The sequence below is a fragment of the Mesoplodon mirus genome (genome assembly GCF_964341445.2).
Source record: "Mesoplodon mirus genome assembly, chromosome: 7".
NCBI lineage: Eukaryota > Metazoa > Chordata > Mammalia > Artiodactyla > Ziphiidae > Mesoplodon > Mesoplodon mirus.
The window spans coordinates 88,858,459-88,882,951 of record NC_138983.1 but is presented as its reverse complement, the minus strand read 5'-3'; the positions used below and the strand labels follow the sequence as shown (position 1 = coordinate 88,882,951).

At 47.2% G+C, this 24,493-nt stretch overlaps 2 protein-coding genes across 2 annotated transcripts in view; both read left to right on the top strand.

The window, feature by feature from the left end:
• The window catches only part of LOC309808040 (forkhead-associated domain-containing protein 1-like), a gene marked incomplete at both ends in the record, with an annotated part of 99,418 nt that extends 82,798 nt beyond the window's left edge, over window positions 1–16,620 (top strand). Inside the window, 5 exons of the mRNA XM_082628051.1 lie at window positions 5,209–5,301; window positions 8,219–8,314; window positions 8,738–8,958; window positions 9,499–9,664; window positions 16,594–16,620. Of these exons, the coding sequence (XP_082484177.1) occupies window positions 5,209–5,301; window positions 8,219–8,314; window positions 8,738–8,958; window positions 9,499–9,664; window positions 16,594–16,620 (603 nt within the window). The remainder of the gene's footprint in view (window positions 1–5,208; window positions 5,302–8,218; window positions 8,315–8,737; window positions 8,959–9,498; window positions 9,665–16,593) is intronic.
• LOC309808862 (forkhead-associated domain-containing protein 1-like) overlaps window positions 1–17,899 on the top strand; it is a gene marked incomplete at both ends in the record, with an annotated part of 196,741 nt that extends 178,842 nt beyond the window's left edge. The window contains one exon of the mRNA XM_082629439.1: window positions 17,783–17,899. Coding sequence (XP_082485565.1) covers window positions 17,783–17,899 — 117 coding nt within the window. The remainder of the gene's footprint in view (window positions 1–17,782) is intronic.
• Between the last annotated feature and the right edge of the window lie 6,594 nt (window positions 17,900–24,493).

The window sequence follows — 24,493 nt, the reverse complement described above, 5'->3', positions numbered from 1 at the left end:
ATGTGAACTAAATGTGGATGGCAAGCAGATGGGTATGCACACAGGCAGGGCAGCTTGATTTACTCACGCCGAGGTGCCTTTACCTGTGACCCCTGCCGCATCTCTATTTGACAGCTAGTCAGATTTTCTTAGCCGTGAGCACTCAGTTCTCTTCCCAGGCCTTCTTCCTCGGCTCTTGACAATGGGCTGCATTTCCTAGCTGCCGAGTGGTAAAGCTGGGACTCCATCCAGGTCCCTCTGACCTCAAAGCCCCTGCTCTGAACCACCATACTACCTGCCTTTTAAAATATTGTCCTAAGGGATAAAACGCACGTAACAAGCTAGGTCTGTAAAATCCTGGAATAAATCCCTCAGGGAAATCCAGGTTGAGTAACTATTGTTGGATCATGTCATGAGCAGCCCAGGAGATTGGGGTCACTACTAAAGATCTGATTGGTTAAGATATCACCTAACACCTGTCACAATGGCCGTCACCAAAAAGAACACAAATAACAACTGTTATTTTTGAGGATATGGAGAAAAGGGAACCCTTGTACACTGTTGGTGGAAATGTAAATTGGTGTGGCCACTACGGAAAACAGTTTGAAGGTTTCTCAAAACACTAAAAATAGAACTACCACATGATCCAGCAATTCCACTCCTGGGTATTTATTCCCCTAAAATGGAAAACACTAATTCAAAAAGATACATGCACCCCAATGTTCATAGCAGCATTATTTACGATAGCCAAGACATGAAAGCAACCTAAGTGCCCATCAACAGATGAGTGGATAAAGAAGATGCAGTAGGGAATTCCCTGGCGGTCCAGTGGATAGGAGTTGACGCTTTCACTGCTACGGCCCAGGTTCAGTCCCTGGTTGGGGAACTAAGATCCCACAAGCTGCATGGTGTGGCCACCCCCAAAAAATAGATGTGATATATCTATATCTATATCTATATCTATATCTATATCTATATCTATATCTATATATGCAGTGGAATACTACACAGCCATAAAAAAGAATGCAATTTTGCCATTTGCAGCAACATGGATGGACTTGGAGGGTACTATGCTTAGTGAAATAAGTCAGACAGAGAAAGACAAATACTGTATGATATGACTTTTATGTGGAATCTAAAAAATAAAACTAGTGAATATAAGAAAAAAAGAAATAGACTCACAGATATAGAAAACAAACTAGTGGTTACCAGTGGGGAGCGGGAAAGGGGGAGGGACAAGTTAGAGGTAGGGAAATAAGAGGAACAAACTACCGTGCTCACTTCAGCAGCACATATACTAAAATCGGAACAATACAGAGAAGATTAACATGGCCCCTGTGCAAGGATGACACGGAAATTCATGAAGCGTTCCATCCTTTTGTGACCAGAATGGGAAGGAAATTCAAAAAAGAGGGGCTATATGAATACATAGAGCTGATTCACGTTGCTGTACAGTTGAAACTAACACAACATCGTAAAGCAGCTATACTCCAATTTTAAAAAAAAGAGGTACAAACTACTATGTATAAAATAAATAAGCTACAATGATATATTTTACAGCACAGGGAATATAGCCAATATATTTTTTTTAATTTCACTTTTTCCTAATTTTTTTTCTTTTTTTTTTAAACCCCACATTTGTTCATTTATTTATTTTTTTGGCTGTCTTGGGTCTTCGTTTCTGTGCGAGGGCTTTCTCTAGTTGTGGCAAGCGGGGGCCACTCACTATCGCGGCCTCTCTCATTGCGGAACACAGGCTCCAGACGCGCAGGCTCAGTAGTTGTGGCTCACAGGCCTAGTCGCTCCGCGGCATTTGGGATCCTCCCAGACCAGGGCCCGAACCCGTGTCCCCTGCATTAGCAGGCAGACTCTCAACCACTGCGCCACCAGGGAAGCCCATAGCCAATATTTTATAATAACTATAAATGGAATATAACCTTTAAAAATTGTGAATCACTATGTTGTACACCTGAAACATACAATATTTTACATTGACTATATCTCAATTAAAAAATAAAAAAGCTGCGACCTAAAAAAAAAAAATCTAATTGGTGAAGGATTACTGTGTGGTCCCACTGGAAGACAGGAAACATCTAAGGAGGACCTTAAAAGTCAGCTCCCCTCTCCTCCTGCCTGGTTTCTCAGCTTCTTTTGATAAGGGAAAGAAAGGACTTTTTACATTGATCTTTGCAAGCTCAGTTGATTGTGTCTATTTCTGCAAGACTTTGTTGCAAATAAAAGGATTCCCTGCATACATAGAAAATCGCTCTTTCTCAGATATCCAAGATACGCAGTATTTTTATGTGAAAAAAAAGAAAGTTGTAATACAATATGCACAGTGTTCTCCCCTTTTTTTTCTTTTTTTTTTTTTCAAATGCCAATATCCAACCACAGGAGAAATCTGGAGGAAAAGACATAAAAGTGTTGAGAGTATTATCCCAGCATGATAAGACTGCGTGAGCCTTGACTTTCCCTCAGTCGTTCAACAGCTATTTATTGCAGCCCTACTGTGTGCCGGCCCCTGAGGATACAGCGGGGGGACACTTTCCACTTTATGGGTTTCTGCCCTGTTTGGATTTGTGTAACAGGCATGTGTAAATTTTGTAACCAGAACTATAATCAAGAATTGCTGCTTCTCCCAGAGAAGAAAATCCCTCTTTCCAACAGCCCAAGTCTGCATCACCCATCTCTGCCATCTCGGGATCCACCCAGTGCCCCTCTCCTCACGCACCCTTCACATAAGCCAGCCCAGCGCTTCAGTCTCCAGCCTCTAGTCTCTCTGAAAAGAGAATGACAGACCTAGGTCTGAATTCTGATCCTACTGCTTACCAGCTCCATAGCTTAACCTTGCTGGGCGTCTGTGTCTCACCTATAAATGCAAACACATTTCCTTGCTAGGCTGTTTGTAATGATCAGAAAATATCACGTGGTAAACTTCTGGCATGGTGCCTGGAACATGGCAAGTGGTTAATACTGAATAGCTATTATTATAATATTATTATTCTCACTCTTCCAAGCTGGAAATTCTCAGCAAGTGGCATTGTCAGAGGTCAAGGGCCCAGGCACGAGCCTATTCAGCTCCCCTCCTGTCTCTCTCCGCACCCACCTTTCCTCCTTTCCCTCCATCTTCCCTCACTACGTTCTCTTTCCAAATGCAGCTCTTCCCTCCCTGAGTCTCCCCTTCTCTCTCCCTCCCAGACCACCTTGTGCACAAGCTCCTGAATCACGACCTCCTTCTTCAGCGTCTACAGCCTCCCGCTCTATCTTTCTCCTTCGTCATCAAACATGCACTTCAAGCTGGTGCATCTTCACTGGGACCACTGCTTCTTTAGCTCGTTTTCTACTGCTTGTACTCCTGTCCCACTAAGACCTTGAAGTGCATTACACCCTGTGTGCTCACCACCAACTTCCCACATTGTCTTTGCCTCTTTGGCAACTGACGTGCCCCCCCCGCACTGAAGCCCCAGCTTCCTCCCCCCGCCATGTTCTCTCTGGCCTACCCAACCCTCTCGGTTTGCTTTCTTGAAACCCTCTCATCTTTGATAATTACAGCTTGGGTGGGTGATGCTCCTGGCAGCCAGTAGGTGGAGGCCAGGGATGCTGCTAAACGTCCTACGGTGCCCAGGACGGCTCCCACGACGAGGACTGTCCAGCCCAACACGTCGAGATGCTGCAGCTGAGAAATGCTGCTGGCTCCTTCGTCTCTGATACATCCCGGTTATTTTTCTGAAAAAAAAAATCACCCTTCATTAAGCCAACTCACTGCTCCATCAGAAGCTGAAATAGCAGTGACTCAGACCCTGGAGTCACACCACTGTGATCCCAAGCCCTGGCTCAGCCATTTGCCAGCTGTGTGGCGTCCAGCAGCCACAGGTCTCAGAGCCCGACCGCCTCATGTGTAAAAGGAGGCGATGGCGGGACAATACAGTGGGGTGATGCGTTGATTGCTTGGCAGAGGGCCGGGCACACAGGTCACACTCGTGACATTTCAGTGATGTTTAAATCAAGTTTATACTCTTTAGGCTACTGTTCTAGGCTGGCCACAAACTGAGCTCATCTTTCCATCCCGACTCTTCCCTCTACTCCTCCCCTCCCCCATCATCTGCTCTAACCCAATTAAGCTCTTCCAGAACATGCACTGCATTTCCCCACCTCTCATCCTACCTCCTGCCTTCACCCCCCATATTAGTTTCCTATGGCTGTTCTAACAAATTACCACAAACTTAGGGGCTTAACACAACTCATATTTATTCTTTTACAGTTCTGGAGGCCAAAGGTCCAAAATCAGTTTCGCTAAGGTAAAGGCAAGGGGCTGGTTCCTTCTGGAGGCTCTAGGAAAGAATCCGTTTCCTTGCCTTTTCTAGTCTCTAGACTGGAAAAGGCGAGGAAATAAAAATTCCCCGCTTTCCTTGGCTCACGGCAGAGGAGCACCTTCAACTCTCTGCTTCTGTCACATCACCGTCTCTGTCTGTCTGTAGTCAGACTCCCTGTGTCTGCTTCTTGTAAGAACCCATGCACCTATATTGGGTCCCCCCAGCTAATCCAGGATAAGCCCGCATCTCAAGATCCTTACCTTCATCACATCTGCAAAGGTCCTTCTGCCCTGTCAGGTAATGTTCATAGGCTCTAAGGATTAGGACCCAGACATCTTTGGGGGGGAGGCATCATTCACCCAACCACCTCTTCCATTCTGACACGCCATCCCCTCCAACTCTGCATACCCATGCGTGCCCACGCCCAGTGGGGCCTCAGCCAAGCAGTGATCACACCAGGTGAATGATGGCGCCTCCCCTGGGACTTTTTCATAGACGGATGCTGTGCAAGGACCAACCTTGGGGAACTTCCCAGGATAAATACCCTGTTTAGAGGGAATAGGGCTTTCAAGAAGCCAAGCTTGCTGCTGGGTGGAGCCCTGGGCTAGGACACAGAAGCCTGGGTTCAAGTCCATCCTCACACCTGTGGCCGAAGGTTCCCCCTCAGTGCCCCCGCCCTGGGAGGCTGCAGCCTCATATGAGCTGTGTGGCCTTGAACAAGTCATTTCACCTCTCTGGGCCTCAATGCCTCACCTGCCAAGGGAGGATTGTGAGCTAATTAGTACTGGCCTGGGGTAAGTGTCCAGTAAATAGCAGCTGTGACTTTTACATGCAGTAACTTCTTCCTGAGCCTTTCTTTTGAGTGTAAGTTATTTCTTTTATAGATCACAAGGACCACATGGATGGATCATTTCTAGACTTAAAGACCCTCGGGATGGAAAAAAATGTTCAGAAAATATTGGATGCAAAACCTGACTTGCCAACTTTTTCAAGAGTAGAGATCGGAACGGTAACCAAAGAAACTTTGTCTCTGCATTGACTGACACGTGGGGAGGGTGGGCATGAGGACAGACACTAGCCGTGTGCCCTGGCACCACTGTATACATCATTGATTCGAGGCCAGGTCCTCCCTGATGGGCTGGCAACTGTATGGACTGATCAGTGCCTGGCCGTACCAGCGATCCAATGTTTGAATAGAAAGGCGGCTTGCCATCATGTACAGCATGATATAGCATTGCACTGATGCTGGCCAGGTCAATCTCTGGGCCCTCCTTTTCACATCACATGTTATATTCTGCAGAAAATATCCAACAAGCTAATGTACAACAGTATGTCATGAGCTTGCCTAACATTTGCTTTTTGCTATAAACTGAAAAACATGAACACATAAAGGGCAGCAGAAGGGAGCCATGATGATTAAGAAGACACAAGTTCTAGAATCAGAGACCTGTGTCCTAATCCCAGCTCTGCAAGCTCTGTGACCTTGGGCAGGCTCCTAACCTTTCTGGGACTTCAATTTCCCAGCTGTAAAATGATGATGGAAAAATTAAAGGAGATCATTATGTAAAGTGCTTATCCCAGTGCCTAGCTCATAGAGAGCACTTTAATAGATGATAGTTATTATTGTCAAACAGTATTTAAAGAGTATTATCCAAGAAAACCTTCCTTTCTTAGGGAGCATAGTTTGTGTTTTCCAGGATTTTCAGAAGTACTTTGATTGTTAGGTTGAAGGTGCCCTGTATCCTAAATGGATGTTTGATCGGGTGTTTGACTGACACATGACAATGGACAGCTCAGGTCAGCGTGGCTTGCTGTGGCAGCTGGTCTAAACCAGGTTTGGGAAAACATAATAAAGCCATCCTCTCTGTACCAGCATTTTCTCCTACAATTTTTCTAGACATTTGCTCACACGTCTAGAGATGTGAGTCTTCAGAAACGTGTTGGTCTTCCTGATAAAATCGAACCTTCCTTCTCTGAGGTTGGGAGTAGAGGGACCGTCTCCAGGTGGGGAGCTCAGCTGGATCTCATGTCCTGATGGTCCTGCTTCCAAGACCTTCTCCTTGGCAACAAGCCCTCATCCCACCACTGACACCACAGAGCAGGAAACCTCCTAACTCTCAATCCTCCAAGGTTGGCAGTAATTAAATGAAAGAGCAGGAGGAAGAATAGCTGACATCTATGAACTGCTTACTGTGTGCCAGGCGTTGAGCTCAGCCGGCTCCATGCCTTATGTCATTGAACGATCGTAGCAGCCTTGTGTCATAGTTACTATTATTGTCCCCATTTAACAGATAAGAAAAATTAAGGCTTCAGGAGGTCAAGTACCTCACCCAAGGTCACAGAATAATGATTGAAGACACACCAGGGGTGTGTCCCTGGTGGTGTGTCTGCTAGCCTGCAGAGACCGGGTGGGGACTGTGTGCTTGGATCCTGTAGCCCAGGCTCTTCCTTCGTGACCCTCCCCTCAGGAAAAGAGGGGGCGTCTGGAGAGGTACAGAGGATGCAGCTCAGGGTAGCTGAAGACACTGAGCAGCATCTCAGGTTCTTTTTGCAGCAGATCTGCCCGGTTTATTGTCATCTTCAGATACCCTCTTTTATTCTCATCTCCATAGATACATAGACAAATATGTCCACTCTTATCTATCGCAGTCATTTTGGGGGCCATTATAGTTTTTTAGTTGTTTTGTTTTTAATCTCAGAGGTTTTCAGGGTAGTGCCAACAAATGCTAGGGCTAAGAGATGCTCATGGCAAGCATTAAAAGCCAATTTATTTTTTAAGGAGGCTTATTATGGTTATTTGTAGTCGTTCAGATCAGGTAACCTACTCAGACTGGTGGCCATTCCATGCAGTCATTTGGGCTTCCAGCAGCCAGCTGGCTGGTTGGGGTCTTAGGGAGATGCAGCTGCAAACACTATCTGCATTGTCTCTGGAAAGGGTCTGAAGTGATGCTCACCCACCAGGTTCCAGAACTAGGAGAAGGTTGGGCCAAATTTTGTGAGGGTATGGTTTCTGCTGCACAGAAATGAGATTCCTTTAATAAAAAGGAGGGAGGCTATTTTCCACTTAACCTTCATTCGTTCATTCCACAAACATGCCCACTATGCACCACTCGGTGCCAGGTGCCATGCTGGGCACAAGGAGGGAGATAGTGAGCAAAAGCCGCATGGTCCCCATTTTTCTGGAGCTTGTCCTCTCAACATCAGCGGTACTGATTTTTTGAGCCAGGTAACTCTTTGTTTGGGAGACTGCCCTATGCATCGTGGGGTGTTTAGCAGCATCCTTGTCCTCTACCCACTAGACGCCAGCAGCAATTATGACAACCACAAATGTGTCCAGGCATTGCTAAATGTCCTGGAGGGGGTAGGGTGGACAGAGTCACCCCCGGTTGAGAACCACTGGCCTAAAGGGAAGACAGACGAGACGGTGGCCAAAGAATGGCATAAGTGATGCATCATTTCAAAGGCAGTCGTGCTCTGAAGTGGTAGGAACACAGTCATATAGAAAGCAGTTCACAGAGTCAGACTGGATTTAAAACCAACTTTCTTGGCATGGACATATATACACACACACGCTACCAAAGGTAAAATAGATAGCTCGTGGGAAGCAGCTGCATCGCACAGGGAGAGCAGGTCAGTGCTGTGTGTCTACCTAGAGGGGTGGGATAGGGAGGGTGGGAGGGAGACGCAAGAGGCAGGGGATATGGGGATATATGGATACATATAGCTGATTCACTTTTTGATACAGCAGAAACTAACACACCATTGTAAAGCAATTATACTCCAATAAAGATGTTAAAAAAATTAACTCTCTCAAATTATTCTTTAGTATCTTTCCAGTTCTTCCATTATTCTTTGGGTTATTCTTCTGGATGTAGAAAATCATAATGGAATGCCAAGAGAGTTTTTCTTCTTTTTTTTAATTTCAGCCTCAAAATGGCCTTTCCAGCCCAGGGTCCATCATGGCCACTGAGAAGTTAAGGAAAATGGATGTGGCTGACGCTTTAGATCTTAGTGAAAAGCTGGTAGGTATACCCAGCATCAGTCCCCTCCTGTCCAAACCTGTGTGCCCTGCAGATAGTTTAAACATCAACTCCACATACATTTTAGTTGTTACAGTAGGTCCACGAGACCCATCTCCTATCCCAGCATGGGCTGGAAATTGCAGAGCCCAATTCCTTGGGAGACTGGGTAGTAAGAATGAATGTTTATGTCTGTTGTCATTCCCCCTCCACCCCTCCCCCCAATTCTCAAAAAGGCATAGTGTAAATGGATGCGGGGGAAAATGAAAGTCATACTAAAAGCCCCAAATGCACTCATTTGCAAAGCATGTGTTTCTTCTCTGCAACTGCAGAAAATGAATGAAACAGAATTAGGCGTTTGCCTCCTCAAAGTGGCCACCAGCGGTCTTGGGCCAGGCCTCTTACCTGTGAAACGCTTTCTCGTAGTACTTGGATATGAGCAAAACCCTCGGGACTATGCTGAACATCAAAGATATGTCAAGTCACGTGTCCATGAAACACCTCTCCCCAAAAGAGAGGGAGAGAGTCTACCAGCTTCGACAAAGAGACCTGTACCTGGTGTTTGATAAGATCACCCTACTCAAGAACCAGCTGCAGAGGAAAGAGGAGCTTTTGAGACGATACGAGAAAGACATTGAACAGCTCAAATATGGCTCATGTCTCCGGCAAAAGGCCCAGGCCTCCATTCTCCAGGCTAAACCTCGGTGCAGCTGCAGACCCGTAGGGACCAGGACAAGAGGACAGAGGCCTGGGTGTGGAGGGGGGCAGGCGGGATGGTGACTCAGGGCCTGATGGACCCAAGTCTCTGGGCAAGAAAGCAGCAGTTAAAGTACCCTACTGTTAAGGAATAAGGTGCACCTTTTTTTATAAATGTGTCTGATGTTTCACCATGTGTGTGCTTTTCGTAATTCCATCCTATTTTCAGTGGTATCCGTTCCCCCACCCTCTCTGGGAAATTGGGAGGGGCTGGTAGCATAACCTGTGCCCCCTTCATGCTGCACGTCCACAGCCAATGGGCTATTTATTCTGCCCTCTAGTCCCCACATCTTCAGCCTTCCCCCCACTTGTAAGGAAACCGCGAAGCCAGGCATATATGGAAGTGTTCTGAGGATCTCCCAGGTCGGGAGCATTGGTGGTGAGTGAGAAAGCTGAGGAGAAAAGAGACTTTGTCTCTCCTGTGTGCTCAGGCAGAGCAAAGTGTCGGTTCAGATGTACCAGTCACAGGTGGCAAAGCTGAAGGACGACATCTCCAAAGAGGCCAAAGAAAAGGCGCTGCTGAAGGAGGCCCTGGCACACATGGAAGAGCGGCTGCACCAGGAGAAGAGGGTCACCAGGGCTATCAGGCAGCAGAAGGTGAGAGGTCCCTGCTCGGAGCAGAGCCTCTGAGGCTGCCCCTCAGCTCCCTTTAGAAACAGCCAACTGAGGTCCCAGTGGGATCCAGGCAGCACAGAATGCATTCGCTCATTGCAAAGGAAGGTGGCAGAATAGCTTTAGCATTAGGCAGACTTAGGTTTAGACTCTTGTTCTGCCATTTACTGTGTGACTTCAGGCAGCTTTTTTTTTTTTTTAACATCTTTATTGGAGTATAATTGCTTTACAGTGTTGTGTTCATTTCTGCTGTGTAACAAAGTGAATCAGCTATATGCATATGTATATCCTCAGATCCCTCCCTCTTGCGTCTCCCTCCCACCCTCCTTATCCCACCCCTCTAGGTGGTCGCAAAGCAATGAGCTGATCTCCCTGTGCTATGCAGCTGCTTCCCACTAGCTTTCTATTTTACATTTGGTAGTGTATATATGTCCATGCCACTCTCTCACTTCATCACAGCTTACCCTTCCCCCTCCCCATTTCCTCAAGTCCATTCTCTACATCTGTGTCTTTATTCCGGGCTGCCCCTAGGTTCATCAGAACCTTCTTTTTTTTTTTTTTTTTAGATTCCATATATATGTGTTAGCTTAACCTCTCTGAGACTCAGTCTAGCTTGCCTCTATTTTTTTTAACTTTCTTTTTTTTTTAATTTAATTTTTATTTTATATTGGAGTATAGTTGATTTACAGAGTTGTGTTAGTTTCAGGTGTATAGCAAAGTGATTCAGTTATACATACACATATATCTATTCTTTTTCAGATTCTTTTCCCATATAAGTTATTACAGAATATTGAGTAGAGTTCCCTGTGCTATACAGTAGGTCCTTGTTGATTATATATTTTATATATAATAGTGTGTATATGTTAATCCCAAACTCTTAATTTATCCCTCCCCACCACATTTCCACTTTGGTAACCATAAGTTTGTTTTCAAAGTCTGTGAGTCTCTTTCTGTTTTGTAACTAAGCTCATTTGTATCATTTTTTTTAGATTCCACATATAAGTGATATAATATGATATTTGTCTTTGTCTGACTTACTTCACATAGTATGATAGTCTCTAGGTCCATCCATGTTGCTGCAAATGGCATTACTTCATTCTTTTTTATGGCTGAGTAGTATTCCACTGTATATTTGTACCACATCTTCTTTATCCACTCCTCCATCGACATTTAGGCTGCTTCCATGTCCTGGCTGTTGTGAACAGTGCTTTCTGAGACTCATAGTCTAGCTCGTCTGTATTTTTTTAACTTTTGATAATTCGTGTATTTTATCTTGTTTTTTCTATCCAGATAACTCTTTTTTCTACCAGTTTTATTGAGACATAATTGACACACAGCACTGTACTGAGCTTAAGGGTGTCCAGCATCATGATCTGACTTCCCTGCCTCCTGAAATGATGACCACAATCAGTTGAGTGAACAGCCCGAGTGTTTTTAAAGGCGGCGCTTGTGATTTTCATTGTTCTGCCAGGTGCCAGGGATACACCGAGGAATAAGCTCTCTGAGAATAAAGATTTGGGTTTGCTATTCTGAGTAGCCAGAATAGTACTCCAGTCTTTCTGACTTGGGGCTGTGTATTTGTACACGCATGCTTGCGTGTATCTGTGTACATGTGAGTACGTGCTGTGTGTTTGCATGTGTGTGTATTTGCATGTGCGTGTTTGTTGCCTGCATGAGCTCTAAGGAGGCCAAGGTCATAGAAGGGTGCCCTTCTCCTCAACCAGGAGGTGATGGTCAGATAGTTCCTTGCAGAAGCCTGCCCTCCATTCTGAGAACCTTCTAGGCAATAGGTTTCCAGACAGCAGGCTCTCTGGCTTAGAGCCCCAGAAATGAAAAGTGGCTGTCCTGCTCTGAGGGAGCCTGGATGCGGTGTTTCCAGTGCTCACTGCTGTGAATTAAACATCACAGGCCTTAGTCTGCATGTGTCATCGAGCTGCCTCAGGCAGAGGACAGTTTCCTTTCACACCAAGCAATGCCAGGGAGAGCTGGGCCAGTGACAGAGTTGTGACTTTCCCTTTGATGTGCCCTCTGGAGAGCTCACCCCTCCCCACCCCGCCCCCGCCCCCAGGGCTTGGCAGACTAGGCCCCAAAGCAGAGACACCAGACCACAGAATGGGACAGAGAAGGGCCCAAAAAAAGCCATTGTCATGTACTGAAAACCTGAGGATTTACATAATCAGGCTTCACATGCATTATTCATGGGCTGCCTCATTCATACACAGTGCAAGGGACAGGCCAGCCTGTTTGTCAGGAAGAAAACAATAATACATTTTAAAGTTTTGCTGGATCCTAAAGGGCACTTGTATATATCTGTCTTGGCATCCGTTCCTTCCAGGGAGTATATCTTCGTTGTCTTTAAGCAGAAATTAACAGAAAGTAGAATTCCTCTTTTCTAAGTTTTACACGTAGTATTTTCACAAGGAGCCTTAGTTTTTTAGCCTCCTGTATGAAACTTTGAAACTCTTCACCCGTTCACAGAGGTGGCAGTGTTGAAGCACTGAGATGAAATTACACATCTTTAGCCTCAGAATTGCCCACCCCCCAAAAAAAAATGGAGTTTGTAGTTTTAATTTTTGACCATCTCTTCACCAAGCAGACCTTTCAAATATCAAAAGTCCTATTTCCACACTAATATCTCTGGCTGTGAAAATGAGACTTGGTATAAGATGCTGGGCCTTCACAGCGAACTGGGTCTGTGGCTCTGTCCATGTGGCAGAGGGACGGGAACCGCGGCCCAGGCCGTGCTCACTCGAATCCACTTCCCACATCACTCGAGAAGCCGGCAGTGTCTCTCAGAGTTCAGAGGCCAGATTTGGAGTCAAACAAATAGGGGTGAAGCCCCACCACTGCCCCGAATGACCCTGAGTAAGTGGCTTGACCTCTGTATCCCAGGTTCCTCAACAAAAGCAACCAAAACTGTTAGCAAGGGGCCTACTCCGTGGGGCAGTGGGAGGGTTAAATGGCAAAATGCCTGCAGTGCCTGGAACATCACAAGCCCCGTTTCTAAGGGGGAAGAATAGGCAGCTCATGGATGGGTGGGGATTCCTCTATTTCTTTCAGGGAGCTTCCTGCCAGCTGACGCCTTCCCCGGTCCTCCCAAAGCTGCCAGCTCTTATGGGACGCGCTCTTCTCTTTGGTGAATACGACTAGGCCACGGCCAAGAAAGGACCCAGATACCTTTTGTGAAAGGGCTAAGGCTGGGATTTTCAAGAGGAAATTTTTAAATGCACAGAAGTTGCCACTTGGGAAGCACGCAAGCCCTTTCTTAGGGCTTGAAGTGTAAGAAAGGCTGAAGGGCACCGGCTGCTTCTCGCAGGAGAAGCCGCTCAGCTCTCCTGCCAATCAAATCTCCAGCCAATCAAGTCCTGGCTAGGGGGCGTGACCACCACTTTGCCTTGTGGTCTCAGCCAGGAAAACCCCCTAACCTTCCCTCTGCTTAATTAGCTCAGATCCCTCTTCTTTAAGATGAGAATAAAAATGGCACCTAGCTCGTAGCCTTCCCAATGGGAGCTTGTATACAAAAGCCTTAGCACATAGGACCACAAAGCATTCACCCTCTCCTACCATCGTCATTACCCTCACTATTCTCTTTAACTCACTATCTTCCAAGATTTCCTTGGGCCCAGGTATTCTCAAGATTCTGGCTTCCTCCGTGCCACTTGTGTGTTTTGTTTGTTTGTTTGTTTGTTTTTGCGGTACGCAGGCCTCTCACTGTTGTGGCCTCTCCCGTTGTGGAGCACAGGCTCCAGACGCGCAGGCTCAGCGGCCATGGCTCACGGGCCCAGCCGCTCTGCGGCATGTGGGATCCTCCTTGACCGGGACACGAACCCGTGTGCCCTGCGTCGGCAGGCGGACTCTCAACCTCTGCGCCACCAGGGAAGCCCCACAATTGGTAGATGTTGTGTAGGAGGAGCGTGGGATGGGAGGGGCTTGGGGTGGTGCTCTTCCGCCCACAATGATGAAGTAGAACCATGTGGCCAGGCCTATGCAGCATACGGATAGAAGAAGGCTAAAGAAAAAGACCCTCCCGCACCCCCTTCATCACATCCCAGTGTGTTCAGTAAAGTTCAGGAAAAGCAGGTGCACAGGGGCCAGGCTCTGCCCTTCAGTGCCCAGTTGCCCACTGACGGAACTTAATCCAGGAAGGAATTTTGCAGCAATGTTCAAACTGGGGTTCCCTGGAGCCTTTGGGTGCCATGGAAAGGTGTGACTCTCAAAGCACACACACCTTTCTCCCGCCAGAGAAGCTCTCCATTATCTTATACCCCAAGTTCCTCATGGGATTTTGCTTGGATATACGGTTCTGCCAAAAAAAAGGCGGGGGATGGGGTGGGAGAGAAGAAGGCTGTTGGTTTAAAACTAACCCCTGCTTTATAATATCTGGGAATTTGGATAGTGATTGTCTCAACTGAGTTTGTGATAAATACTGAGTGGCTGCAGGCTCGAGGCCTTCTCCACGGAAAATGCCTGGAGGGCAACTGTCAGTTCAATACGGGCCCATCAGCCTTCACAGACAGTCCTCTGAGGGTAGAGTTAGCATCCTTCTGGGAGAATGGAAGAGTCTTGTAAGCACCTATGCCCTGTCCCAAAAGACAGCCTTATTTCCTCCCTGAGTTTTGTGACTACCCGGTAGGGTTGCCAGATTTAGGGGAAAACAAACAAACCAAAAACACGATGCCCAGTTAAATTTTAATTTCAGATAAACAACAAAAGCTATTCAGTATAAATGTCCTAACTATTACACGGGGCATATTCACACTCACAAATTTGTTGGCTTCATTCTGAAATTCAGATTTAACTGGGCATCCTGTATTTTATCTGGCAACCCCTCCAACATTTACTGAGCACCAACTAGACACCAAGCAGGGAGGTTCTGAACCAGGTGTCGCAAGATGGCAGCCCACAGATATATTCCATTTGGCTCATGGGATTTTTTTTGAAGTTACATTTCAAAATAGGGCAGTTTCCTGGAATACTCTGGATTTCCAGCTTCTCTGGGAAACTTGGAAGATCTGGCGACCCTAGGCCCACAGACCCACAAGCCACCATCACAAGCCTCCATCTTCCAGGCCCCTTAGAAAGGCCCTGGGCTCGTGTGTTTGCTGCTGTCCACCACCACCCCAGCTCACTTCACCCACTTCTTTTCCTTTCCTGGCCGCTGTAGGAATCAGGTTGGCGACCCCAGTGGATGCTCAGGGCTCTAGGAGAACGTCTCCTTCCTGACACCACTGCACATTCACCTGCGGAGTGTCAGTCTGCAAGGGAGACCCCAGTTCCCTCTCACTTTTGTGTCTCCAGTGCCTAGGGGATGCTCTTTCTTTGATGAGCTGCCCCTGAGGTGCAGGGTCTTGAGCAGATCAGGGTCAGCAATAGTAATCAAACCCCAGGGGAGCGGCAAGCTCCAGGTTTTCAGTGATGCTGGCTTCCCAACAGGCCCCTGTAGTCCCTGCCAGGGAGGTTAGCCACTGGGGCTTTCAACATTTCCACTGGGTGGAAAGCCACTGGACATCTACAGCCTCTTCCACTGATCTAGGAGGCTCTGCTTCCAGCTAAAGCAGATCTGTCCTCCAAGAAGAATACAGTATCCTTCATAGCCTTCTTGGTTGACCACCTCCTTCTCTGCTGGAATCTGGAACAGAGATTCCCTAAAAGGTGCAGCAGGACAGTGTAGCGTTGCCCCAAAGCCACACCCCCTTCTGCAGACCTCTATCCTCACCTCCTCACCTAGGAAGGCTCAACATTCCATCCAAATGGGTAGCATCTGAAAGTTGAGAAAAATCCATTTTTCTCTGATGCAAAAGGCAAAGAAGAACATACGCTAAATTTTGTCAATATTCTTTCTGTGTTAAAGAGACGAATGTTTGGAGAGCTGATGAAGAACTCAAAGATGCAGAACTCACATTTCCAGGTGAGCCAGAAGAGAGAAGAGAGAAAACCCTAGAACGTCAGCAGGAAGCCCAGTGGACAGTTATCCCACATCTATTATGTATTGAGCATTTGGCATGTGCCGGGCACAGAGCCAAACACTCGACGTGCAGTATCTCTTTTAAGCTTCACAACAACCCTATAGGGTGGGTGTTGTTATTATACCCAATTTACAGATGAGGTGTCTGAGGCTCAGAGACTTTCTTTGTCCAGAGCCACACAGCTCAGTAGGAGAGCTGGGAATCAGTGCAGATCTGACACCCAGGTGAGTGCTAGCTTTTCCTCCTTTAGGTTAGAAACCTCCAGGTAATAAACCTGATACATTTCCAGTGGTATTTCTCTTAAATTTCAAGGAAGCATCCTCTAGAATTCTCTTCAAAGTTGAGAATTAAGACTATGAAATCTTGAACATGTTGAAACATTGCCATTGACAAATCAGCCCTGGAACTGGAATTAAGCCAGTCCACGTTCCCACTTTGCAGACAGTAGAGGCGAGCTCTCAGGAAGCTAGAAAGCCAAACACATTTTGGTTGAATATGAGAGAGGAGACATTCAAGTTTGATAAAAGGCCACAGTCATGCTGAGGCAACCAAATTATCATGGGAAGAAACGAAGATATTCTAGGTGAGGGATATATTTGAAAAATAGAAGCTTCTCAACCAGCATCCTTGTGCTAAGACCAGAAGGTGGTTACTCCCCAGAGCAGGATGTTAAGAGGATAGAGAGCATCCTGAGGGCCCCACTTGATCTGAGACGTTTGCCACCCTGCAAAGTGGAAACGACTGGAAGTTTGTTACTTATTCACTCACATATATGACTGAGCTGGGAGGAGGCAGAAACTGCCCTACATCTAGGTTTTGTCTGAGGACCACCTGCGGATGTGAAATGGCAGATGAGATATTGGGATGGGCCCCGGATGTTGTGGGAACATTGTGCTTCTCTGAGATGTGAGACGCCCTGGAACTTCACGCTGCCTCTGGCTTTAACAGAAGCGGGGCAGATGGTGCTTCGGCTAAGAGCAAAGAGCCAGCTTCCCATTCTCCCTGCCCTCCAGCCTGAGCTTAGAAGTTTGGTGTCTAGGATCTCCTCAGTACAGAAAGGTTTCCTCCAGGTTCCTTGCCAAGTGTACCTTGGGCGACTCCATCCCCAAGAGTGGGCCTTGGGCTTCCCTGGTGGCGCAGTGTTTGAGAGTCCGCCTGCCGATGCAGGGGACACGGGTTCATGCCCCGGTCTGGGAAGATCCCACATGCCGCGGAGCGGCTGGGCCTGTGAGCCATGGCCGCTGAGCCTGCGCGTCCGGAGCCTGTGCTCCGCAACGGGAGAGGCCACAACACTGAGAGGCCCGTGTACCGCAAAAAAAAAAAGGGGGTGGAGGGGGCTTTTTTAAGGATATAGGGGTGAGTGCCTCATAAAAACTGGGAGCTGAAAGAGAGACTGGCCTCGAAATAGAACTGGTAAGCCATCAGATCTCAGGCATCATCTCTTTTACACACACACAAGCATGCGCACACGCACACATAGGCCGTATCTCCTCTCTGTGTCTCTGTGTGGCTCCCCTGATCTCTGCTCTCTCCAGTCATGTGACAGGAAGGAATGACCTCATGGTCCCCCAGTTCAAAGGACCAGCCCAGGAAGCAAGTAGCATCTTAGAACCCATAACCCAAATCCTGGGAGTGACCATCTTAAAAGCCCAGCCCGTGCCAAGTGCCCGATCAGCTATGACCAGGGACAGAGTCACACACATGGCTGCCTGGATCCAGGAGTAGTGCTCAGAAAAGGGTTAGACAGACCCCCTAGAGTATGCTGCATTTTACCCTCCTAAGACATCAGAGACATAAGGCATTCAGTTCAGTAACAGCTTTTCGAGAGAAAGTCCATCCCAATGAAATTGCCTATCATCAGAAACTGCTGGTTCAAAAAAAGATGCAAATGTCAGAAGAAAACGTTATCTGTGTATCTGGAAGAGTGTACACCAAAATGTGAATAAGGTTACCTGTGGGTAGTGTGATAATGGTGGATCATTTTACCTTCGTTTTGCTCACGTCTATGTGTATATATAAATATTTTTTACAACAAAGATTTTATTTTCAGTAAAAAAAAAAAATGCCATTTGAGAAATATTTGGGGATCTCCCTACAATTATAGAGTTTGGGCATTTGTTGCTCTTGCTTGTTGTAGGTTGGAGCCAGAAAAGGCACCCCAAAGATGGACCAAGGAAGGGAGATGCTGAAGAGAGAAATGTCCAGCAAATCCAGCCAGAGCCTTCTGTTTTCTAAACCTGGTGGAAGGAACTAGAAACGTCGTCCCGCTGGGCCTCGCGTGATCCTCCGTGAGTCAGTGTAACTCTTCTGCGTCCAACTACTAAGATGCTTTTTTAGGACATTAAAGGTTGCTACCCTAGTGTGTTGCTTCCTAGACTGGTATTTTGCACAATACTGTATTTTGGAGTGTGTGAGGAGAGGGGTTCTTTTCACAGATATTATGAATGTAAACATACACAGGCATATGAAGAATAAGTTTGAAATTCAGACTCCTAGGCCTGGTAGATGCAATTATGTGTTTGGGTAGTGACAAACCCAAATGTCATACCTCCAAGGAGCTCTGAGAAGCCCGCAGTGGAGAAAACCCAGGGCGTGTACTGGGGCCACAGGACAGAATGGTAACCTCAGGGCTGTTGGGGCCATGGTATAGTGCATTTATATCTGAATTGATTATAATAAATGTGAACAGCAACCAGTTTTATCGCTTCCATAACAGTGAGTCATGTTTATATGGCGCTCTGCGGTGTTCAAAACACTTCTCGTCTAATCCTCTCTCAAGCCCTGGGAGGTAAATAGCATTATGTTCCCCATTTTACAAAGGAGGAAGCTGAGGCCCAGAGAAGTTAAATGGCCCGTCTAAAGTCACACAGCTAGTAAATTCAAGAATTGGGTCTGGAACCCAGGTTTCTAACTCCATCTCATGCTGCCCATTCTGCCGCACCAAGACAGCCCAGTAGGTCAAGTCCCAGGCCATCAGGACAGACCAAGTACCTAGTCATCAAAGAACACACACTGCCCAGGTGGACACACCCCTTTCCCATGGTGTTTGAAGAGACCCTCATTTTTGCCTTCTCTCCAGCCATCTGTTCTCTCCCTGCCTTTCTTGTATGGCCAGAGACCACCAAACAAAACAGGAGGAAGAGCCAGAAGCCATGAATATCATTTATTTTTTATTTTTAAAAAGGCACAATAAAAGTATTTTGATATTTTAAAACCAAATGCATTCTTTATACTGATTAAAACTAGAAGGAAATGGGAAAAATGATTGGCATGATCTTCCACTAAAGGTACTTCTTACACAGTGAGAAGGGGGAGCATCACCTGACCTTAAAAATAATCTTGAAAATCCCAGCAGTTTTCCATAAAGAACATATTACTTATACTGTACCATATCCCCAAAATCCAAAACAGCAATCTCCAGCACCAGAAAAGATCACTTGGTCAGGCAGTAGTTAAGTAGCTGGCTCATGTTTGGAAGCCAAATTGTGTGGGAAAAAAATACTTTGGTTGAATACAAATATTTGAATTTGCATAAGTTAAATGTAATGCCTATGTGGCTCCACTGTATTTGAGGTCTTTCAAAGGACGTGTTAATCTTTATCATATCAACATTGCAACCCACAATGGCAATGTCCTTTCTTCACTCCTTGAACTAGATGGTTCTTTAGGTGTCTCCTCAGCCACACACCCCTTTCTCTGAGAATGCACATTCCCCAACCAGGTTTACCCTACCTACTGCTGCTCTCTTGGCCACACCTGACTGGCTGATCAGTAGATAGTCTACCCAAGCCAGACCAATCAGGTTTCTCTTCTAACCCAAGCTGGGCCAATCAGCACCTGTGCCCTTGATATTTGGAAGTGGGACATGGAGTTACCACACAGGTCATTAATGGCCCGGAGCTGAAAGTCTTGATGCAGTTCCCAGCTGGGGTGGCCATTTCTCCCACTGTGTTTGGAGAAACAAAGCCAGTCTTAGAAAGAGATGGCCAGGATAGATAAGCAACAGGTAGAGACAAGAAACCAAGACCCAGGGAATTCCCTGGCCGTCCACCCTGCGCTTTCACTGCCAAGAGCCCGGACTCAATCCCTGGTCAGGGAGCTAGGATCCCATAAGCCACACCGTGTGGCAAAAAAAAAAAAAAAGAAGAAGAAACCAAGACGACCCCCAGTGAGACAGTGCAGCAGACACTACAAGCCCCTTAGTCATTGCCTCCCTCTACTGTATAAGCAGCACGCGAAATGCCCTCATTTCCCAGCCTCCCTTGCAGCTAGACCTGGCTGTGTTGTTCAGTTCTGGCCAGTGACATGCAGGTGAAGGCCCTGGGCAGGGCTTCCCTTCTGGAATTAAAGGCAAGGCTTTGCTAGGAGAAAGTTTTTCTCTTTGTCCCTTTGCCTTGTCTCCTTTTCCTCTCCTGGAGCTCGGACTTGGAGCTGGAGCAGCCATGTTGGGGATCACCAGGTAACAAGCCAGAGACCAAAGCCCACCTCAAAGGACAGTGGAGTGGAAAGACATGAAAAGCCTGGGTGGGAGCCTAGTGGCATCACTGTGCTCTGCACTGTACCTCAACTGCCTACCTCTGTACATCCTGTTGTAGAAATAAATCAATCCTATCAGTTTCAGCCACTGTAGTCAGATGTACCTGTTTGTGCTGTGGAGCAAATCACTCAAAAGTTAGTGACTTAAAATGGCGACTATTAGTTCTCATGATTCCAGGCGTCAAGCTGGCCACTTGTACTGGTCTGGTTGGTTTGGCTGGGGCTAGTTTAGGGTGGTTTCGTACATGCCTGCCTGGTCATTGCCAGGCAAGCTGGGTTAGGACAGTGGTTCTCAACTGGGGGCATTTTGCCTCCCAGAAGGCATTTGGCAATGTCTGGACACACTTTGGTTGTTAAACTGGGGTGGGGGTGATACTATCATCTCGGGGTAGAGGCCAGGGATGCTGCTAAACATCCTGCAGTGCACAGAACAGCTGCCCACAACCAAGACTTATTTGATCCAATATGTCAATAGTACCGAGAATGAGAAACCCTGGTCTAGAAAGGCCTCAGCTGGGAAGTCTGATTCTGCCTGGTGTGGTCCCTCATCACCCAGCAGGCCAGACCAGGCCACGTGTGGTGGGTACAGGTTTCCAAGAGCAAGAGGAGAGAGAAAGCCCCAAAGCACACTTTTCAAGTCTCCACCTGCCATGTGTTTGCCAACATCTCATCAGACAAAGCAAGCCACATGGCTAGAGTTCATTTGGGAGGGGCTCCAAATTTTTACCATCTACCCACATCCAGGTTTCTGTTATTTAAAGCTGGAGGCAGCGCGCGCCCAGAGCGTTAACGGGCGGGGGCCGGGGTGTGGAGTTGGGAGGTCAACTGGGCCTCCTGGTAGCCTCCCTGAGTTCAACCAATCCAGTGAGGAGAAGCCGTGGGCGGGGCGAGCTCCGCTGCCAGAGCGGCGTGAAAAATTTCCCAAGGCAGAGCAAAAACCTTTCCTGAGCGACTGAGCATGCCCGCTGGTGAAAGGTCCAGCCCAGCTTTCACCACATTCCAGACTCCAGAGGGACTTTTCTGAAACCCAGAGAATTGACCATGTCCTCAAACAGCTTAAAAGTCTTCCATGGCTCCCCCATGCCTCCTCAGGAAAAAAAGATCACACTTCAGTGGGTTTTTTATGCTTCATCCTCAACCAATTTCTTCAGCCATGTCTCCCACTACTTTTGCAAGAACTCTTTTGCTCCACGGATGTTGCAAACTTGCAGCTTCTCATACACACCATGTTCTCTGTGCACACAGGTTCACCTACCTGCGATTCTCTGCCCAGGCCCTCTCTACCAGGATAATTGCATCTGTGCTTTCTAGGTCTATGAAGACAGTCATGCTTCATCCCTCTGGCATAGCTCTTGTTTTTTTTTTTTTTTTGCATCTTTGTTGGAGTGTAGTTGCTTTACAATGGTGTGTCGGTTTCTGCTTTGTGGCAGGGTGAATCAGTTATGCATGTGCATGTGTTCCCATGTCTCTTCCCTCTTGCGTCTCCCTCCCTCCCGCCCTCCCGGTCCCACCCCTCTAGGTGGTCGCGGGGCGCCGAGCTGATCTCCCTGTGCTGTGCGGCTGCTTCCCACTAGCTATCTATTTTATGTTTGCTGGTGTATATGTGTCCATGGCATAGCTCTTCTTATTCTGTGTTGTGAATATACTCTATGTGCTCACATGTCTTATCTTCACTAGAATGTGAGCTACTTGAGGGCAGGGGTCTTGGCATATTTTACACCTGTATGGAACTCTAAGACCTAGCAGGGTGCCTGGCACAGGGTAGACACTCAATAATTGCTTATTGAATAAATGAATGGATTATGAGCTCCATGAAGGAAAAAAAAAAAAAAAAGCTGAAGGCATTCCAACTGATGCAGAAAGTTGCCCTGATTCCTGATGACTTTCTGGTTCTTGGTTTCTTTCCTTGGAAAGGCCCATTGTAATGCCTGCCCTTGGGTTCCACTAGGACTTTTTGTATCACTCAAGATTCTCTGGTTGCAACCAACAGAAATCTCCTGTGGCTAACTTAAACAGAAAAGGAGTTTACTGAAAGGAAATGTGGAAAGTTAGAGAATCAACGGGCAAGCAAAGCTGAGGAGTCTGGACAGGCAGGAGCCATCTTTTCTTCCCCGTAGATGTCCCCTTTTTTGCTTCAGCCGGTTTGAGTTTCTGTTATTTGCAACCAAAATGGCATTTACTAAGACGCTCTGCACAGCCCCAACTGGTAGCTCTGAGAAGCTACCAGCGACCTTTCTCTCCCCTGACGTTGTACCAAGGGACAGCAAGGTACCTGCAGTCCCCCCACCAGAACTCCCAATCTTCTGATCCCCCAAGAAGCTAAGCCAAACAACTTCCTTCCACCCTTGCCAATGGGGGCCCATTTGGATTCGTGACTTTGCAGATAAGGTGCCCTTCTCCAGCAACTTGGCAGAGCCAGCAGTGCCTGCTGTTGTGGAAACCGGGGTCATGAAGTGTCTACGGAAGAAAACAGCTTCCCCTGGATCCGTGTTGCTAAGTGTGTTCCTGGTAAGTGGAGTGGTTTCCAATTTTTTAGCGTCTTAGGAATGAAAGCAATACACTAACGATGAGAGGAAACCCAAAATCTGCTAATGCATTTATTTTATTATTATTATTATTATTATTTAAATTTATGGCTGCATTGGGTCTTCGTTGCTGCGCCCGGGCTTTCTCTAGTTGTGTCGAGCAGGGGCTACTGTTTGTTGCGTTGCGCGGGCTTCTCATTCCATGGCCTTCTCTTGTTGCGGAGCACAGGCTCTAGGCATGGAGGCTTCAGTAGTTTTGGCTCGCAGGCTCAAGAACGCAGGCTCAGTAGTTGTGGCGCACGGGCTTAGTTGCTCCGCGGCATGTGGGATCTTCCTGGACCAGGGCTTGAGCCTGTGTCCCCTGCATTGGCAGGCGGATTCTTAACCACTGCTCCACCAGGGAAGCCCCTCATTTACTCTTAATGCTTCCCCCTGTTGAGGACAAACAGGAGGAAAAAAGAAAGGGCAGGACTTCCTTGGTGGCGCAGTGGTTGAGAGTCCGCCTGCCAGTGCAGGGGACACGGGTTCGTGCTCCAGTCCGGGAGGATCCCACATGCCACCAAGTGGCTGGGCCCGTGAGCCATGGCTGCTGAGCCTGTGCGTCCAGAGCCTGTGCTCCGCAGCGGTAGAGGCCCCAACAGTGAGAGACCCACGTACCGAAAAGAAAAGAAAAAAAAAAAGGGCAATAGCAAGGTTTCAAATGAGCTGAGAAATGACCTTCTAAAAGGGCTCTGAATCTGGCCTCTGGTAGATGTCTGTCGGGGTTTCTGCCCAGCCTAGACCTTCCTCAGGAGAGAAGACGTTTAGGGCTTACAGTGGGCTGACTGGTGGCCCCAAAGATCTCAGGCTCTAATCCCTGGGACCTGAGAATGTTACCTTACAAGGTAAAGTTTTGCAGATATAAGGATTTTGAGTTGAGACTATCCTCGCCCTAAGTGCCATCTGTAAGTGTACTTATAAGTGAGAGACAGGAGGAGATTATATACAAAGAAGAGGCGGAGGCAGTGACCACAGAGGCAGGACTAGAGTGCTGCACCTACAAGTCAAGGGATGCCAGCAGCTTCTGTGGTTAGTCTTTTGAACTCCTTGGCTTTTCAGCTCCTAGGCTGTAAGATTTGAATCAGCAAATGCCCCAAGGAGAAAAGCTGCACCAAATGTCAAGCTTGCGTCTGTGTTTCCCTTCTCTCCAGAACTTGGCCCACATGTCTTGGTGTCTCTCTAACATTCAGATGCCAGCGAACAGATGTTTTCTTACTTTATCCAGGTTTTCTAAAATTTCTTTAGACATCACCTGATCTTATGTTATTATTGAACTACCATCTCAATTACACCTAGGAAGAAAATTTACAATTTTTAGAGAAAATGGAACCCTGGTACAGTGTTGGTAGGAATGTAAACTGGCACAGCCACTGTGGAAAACAGTATGGAGGGTTCTCAGAAAACTAAAAATAGAACTACCATATGACCTGGAAACTCAACTCCTGGGTATAAATCCGAAAAAAACAAAAACACGTGTTTTCAAAAACATGTATTTGAAAAGATACATGCACCCCAATGTTCAGAGCGTCATTATTTACAATTACCCAGATATGGAAGCAACCTAAGTGTCATCAAGAGATGAATGGATAGGGGCTTCCCTGGTGGCGCGGTGGTTGAGAGTCTGCCTGCCGATGCAGGGGACACGGGTTCGTGCCCCGGTCCGGGAAGATCCCACATGCCACGGAGCGGCTAGGCCAGTGAGCCATGGCCGCTAAGCCTGCATGTCCGGAGCCTGTGCTCCACAGCGG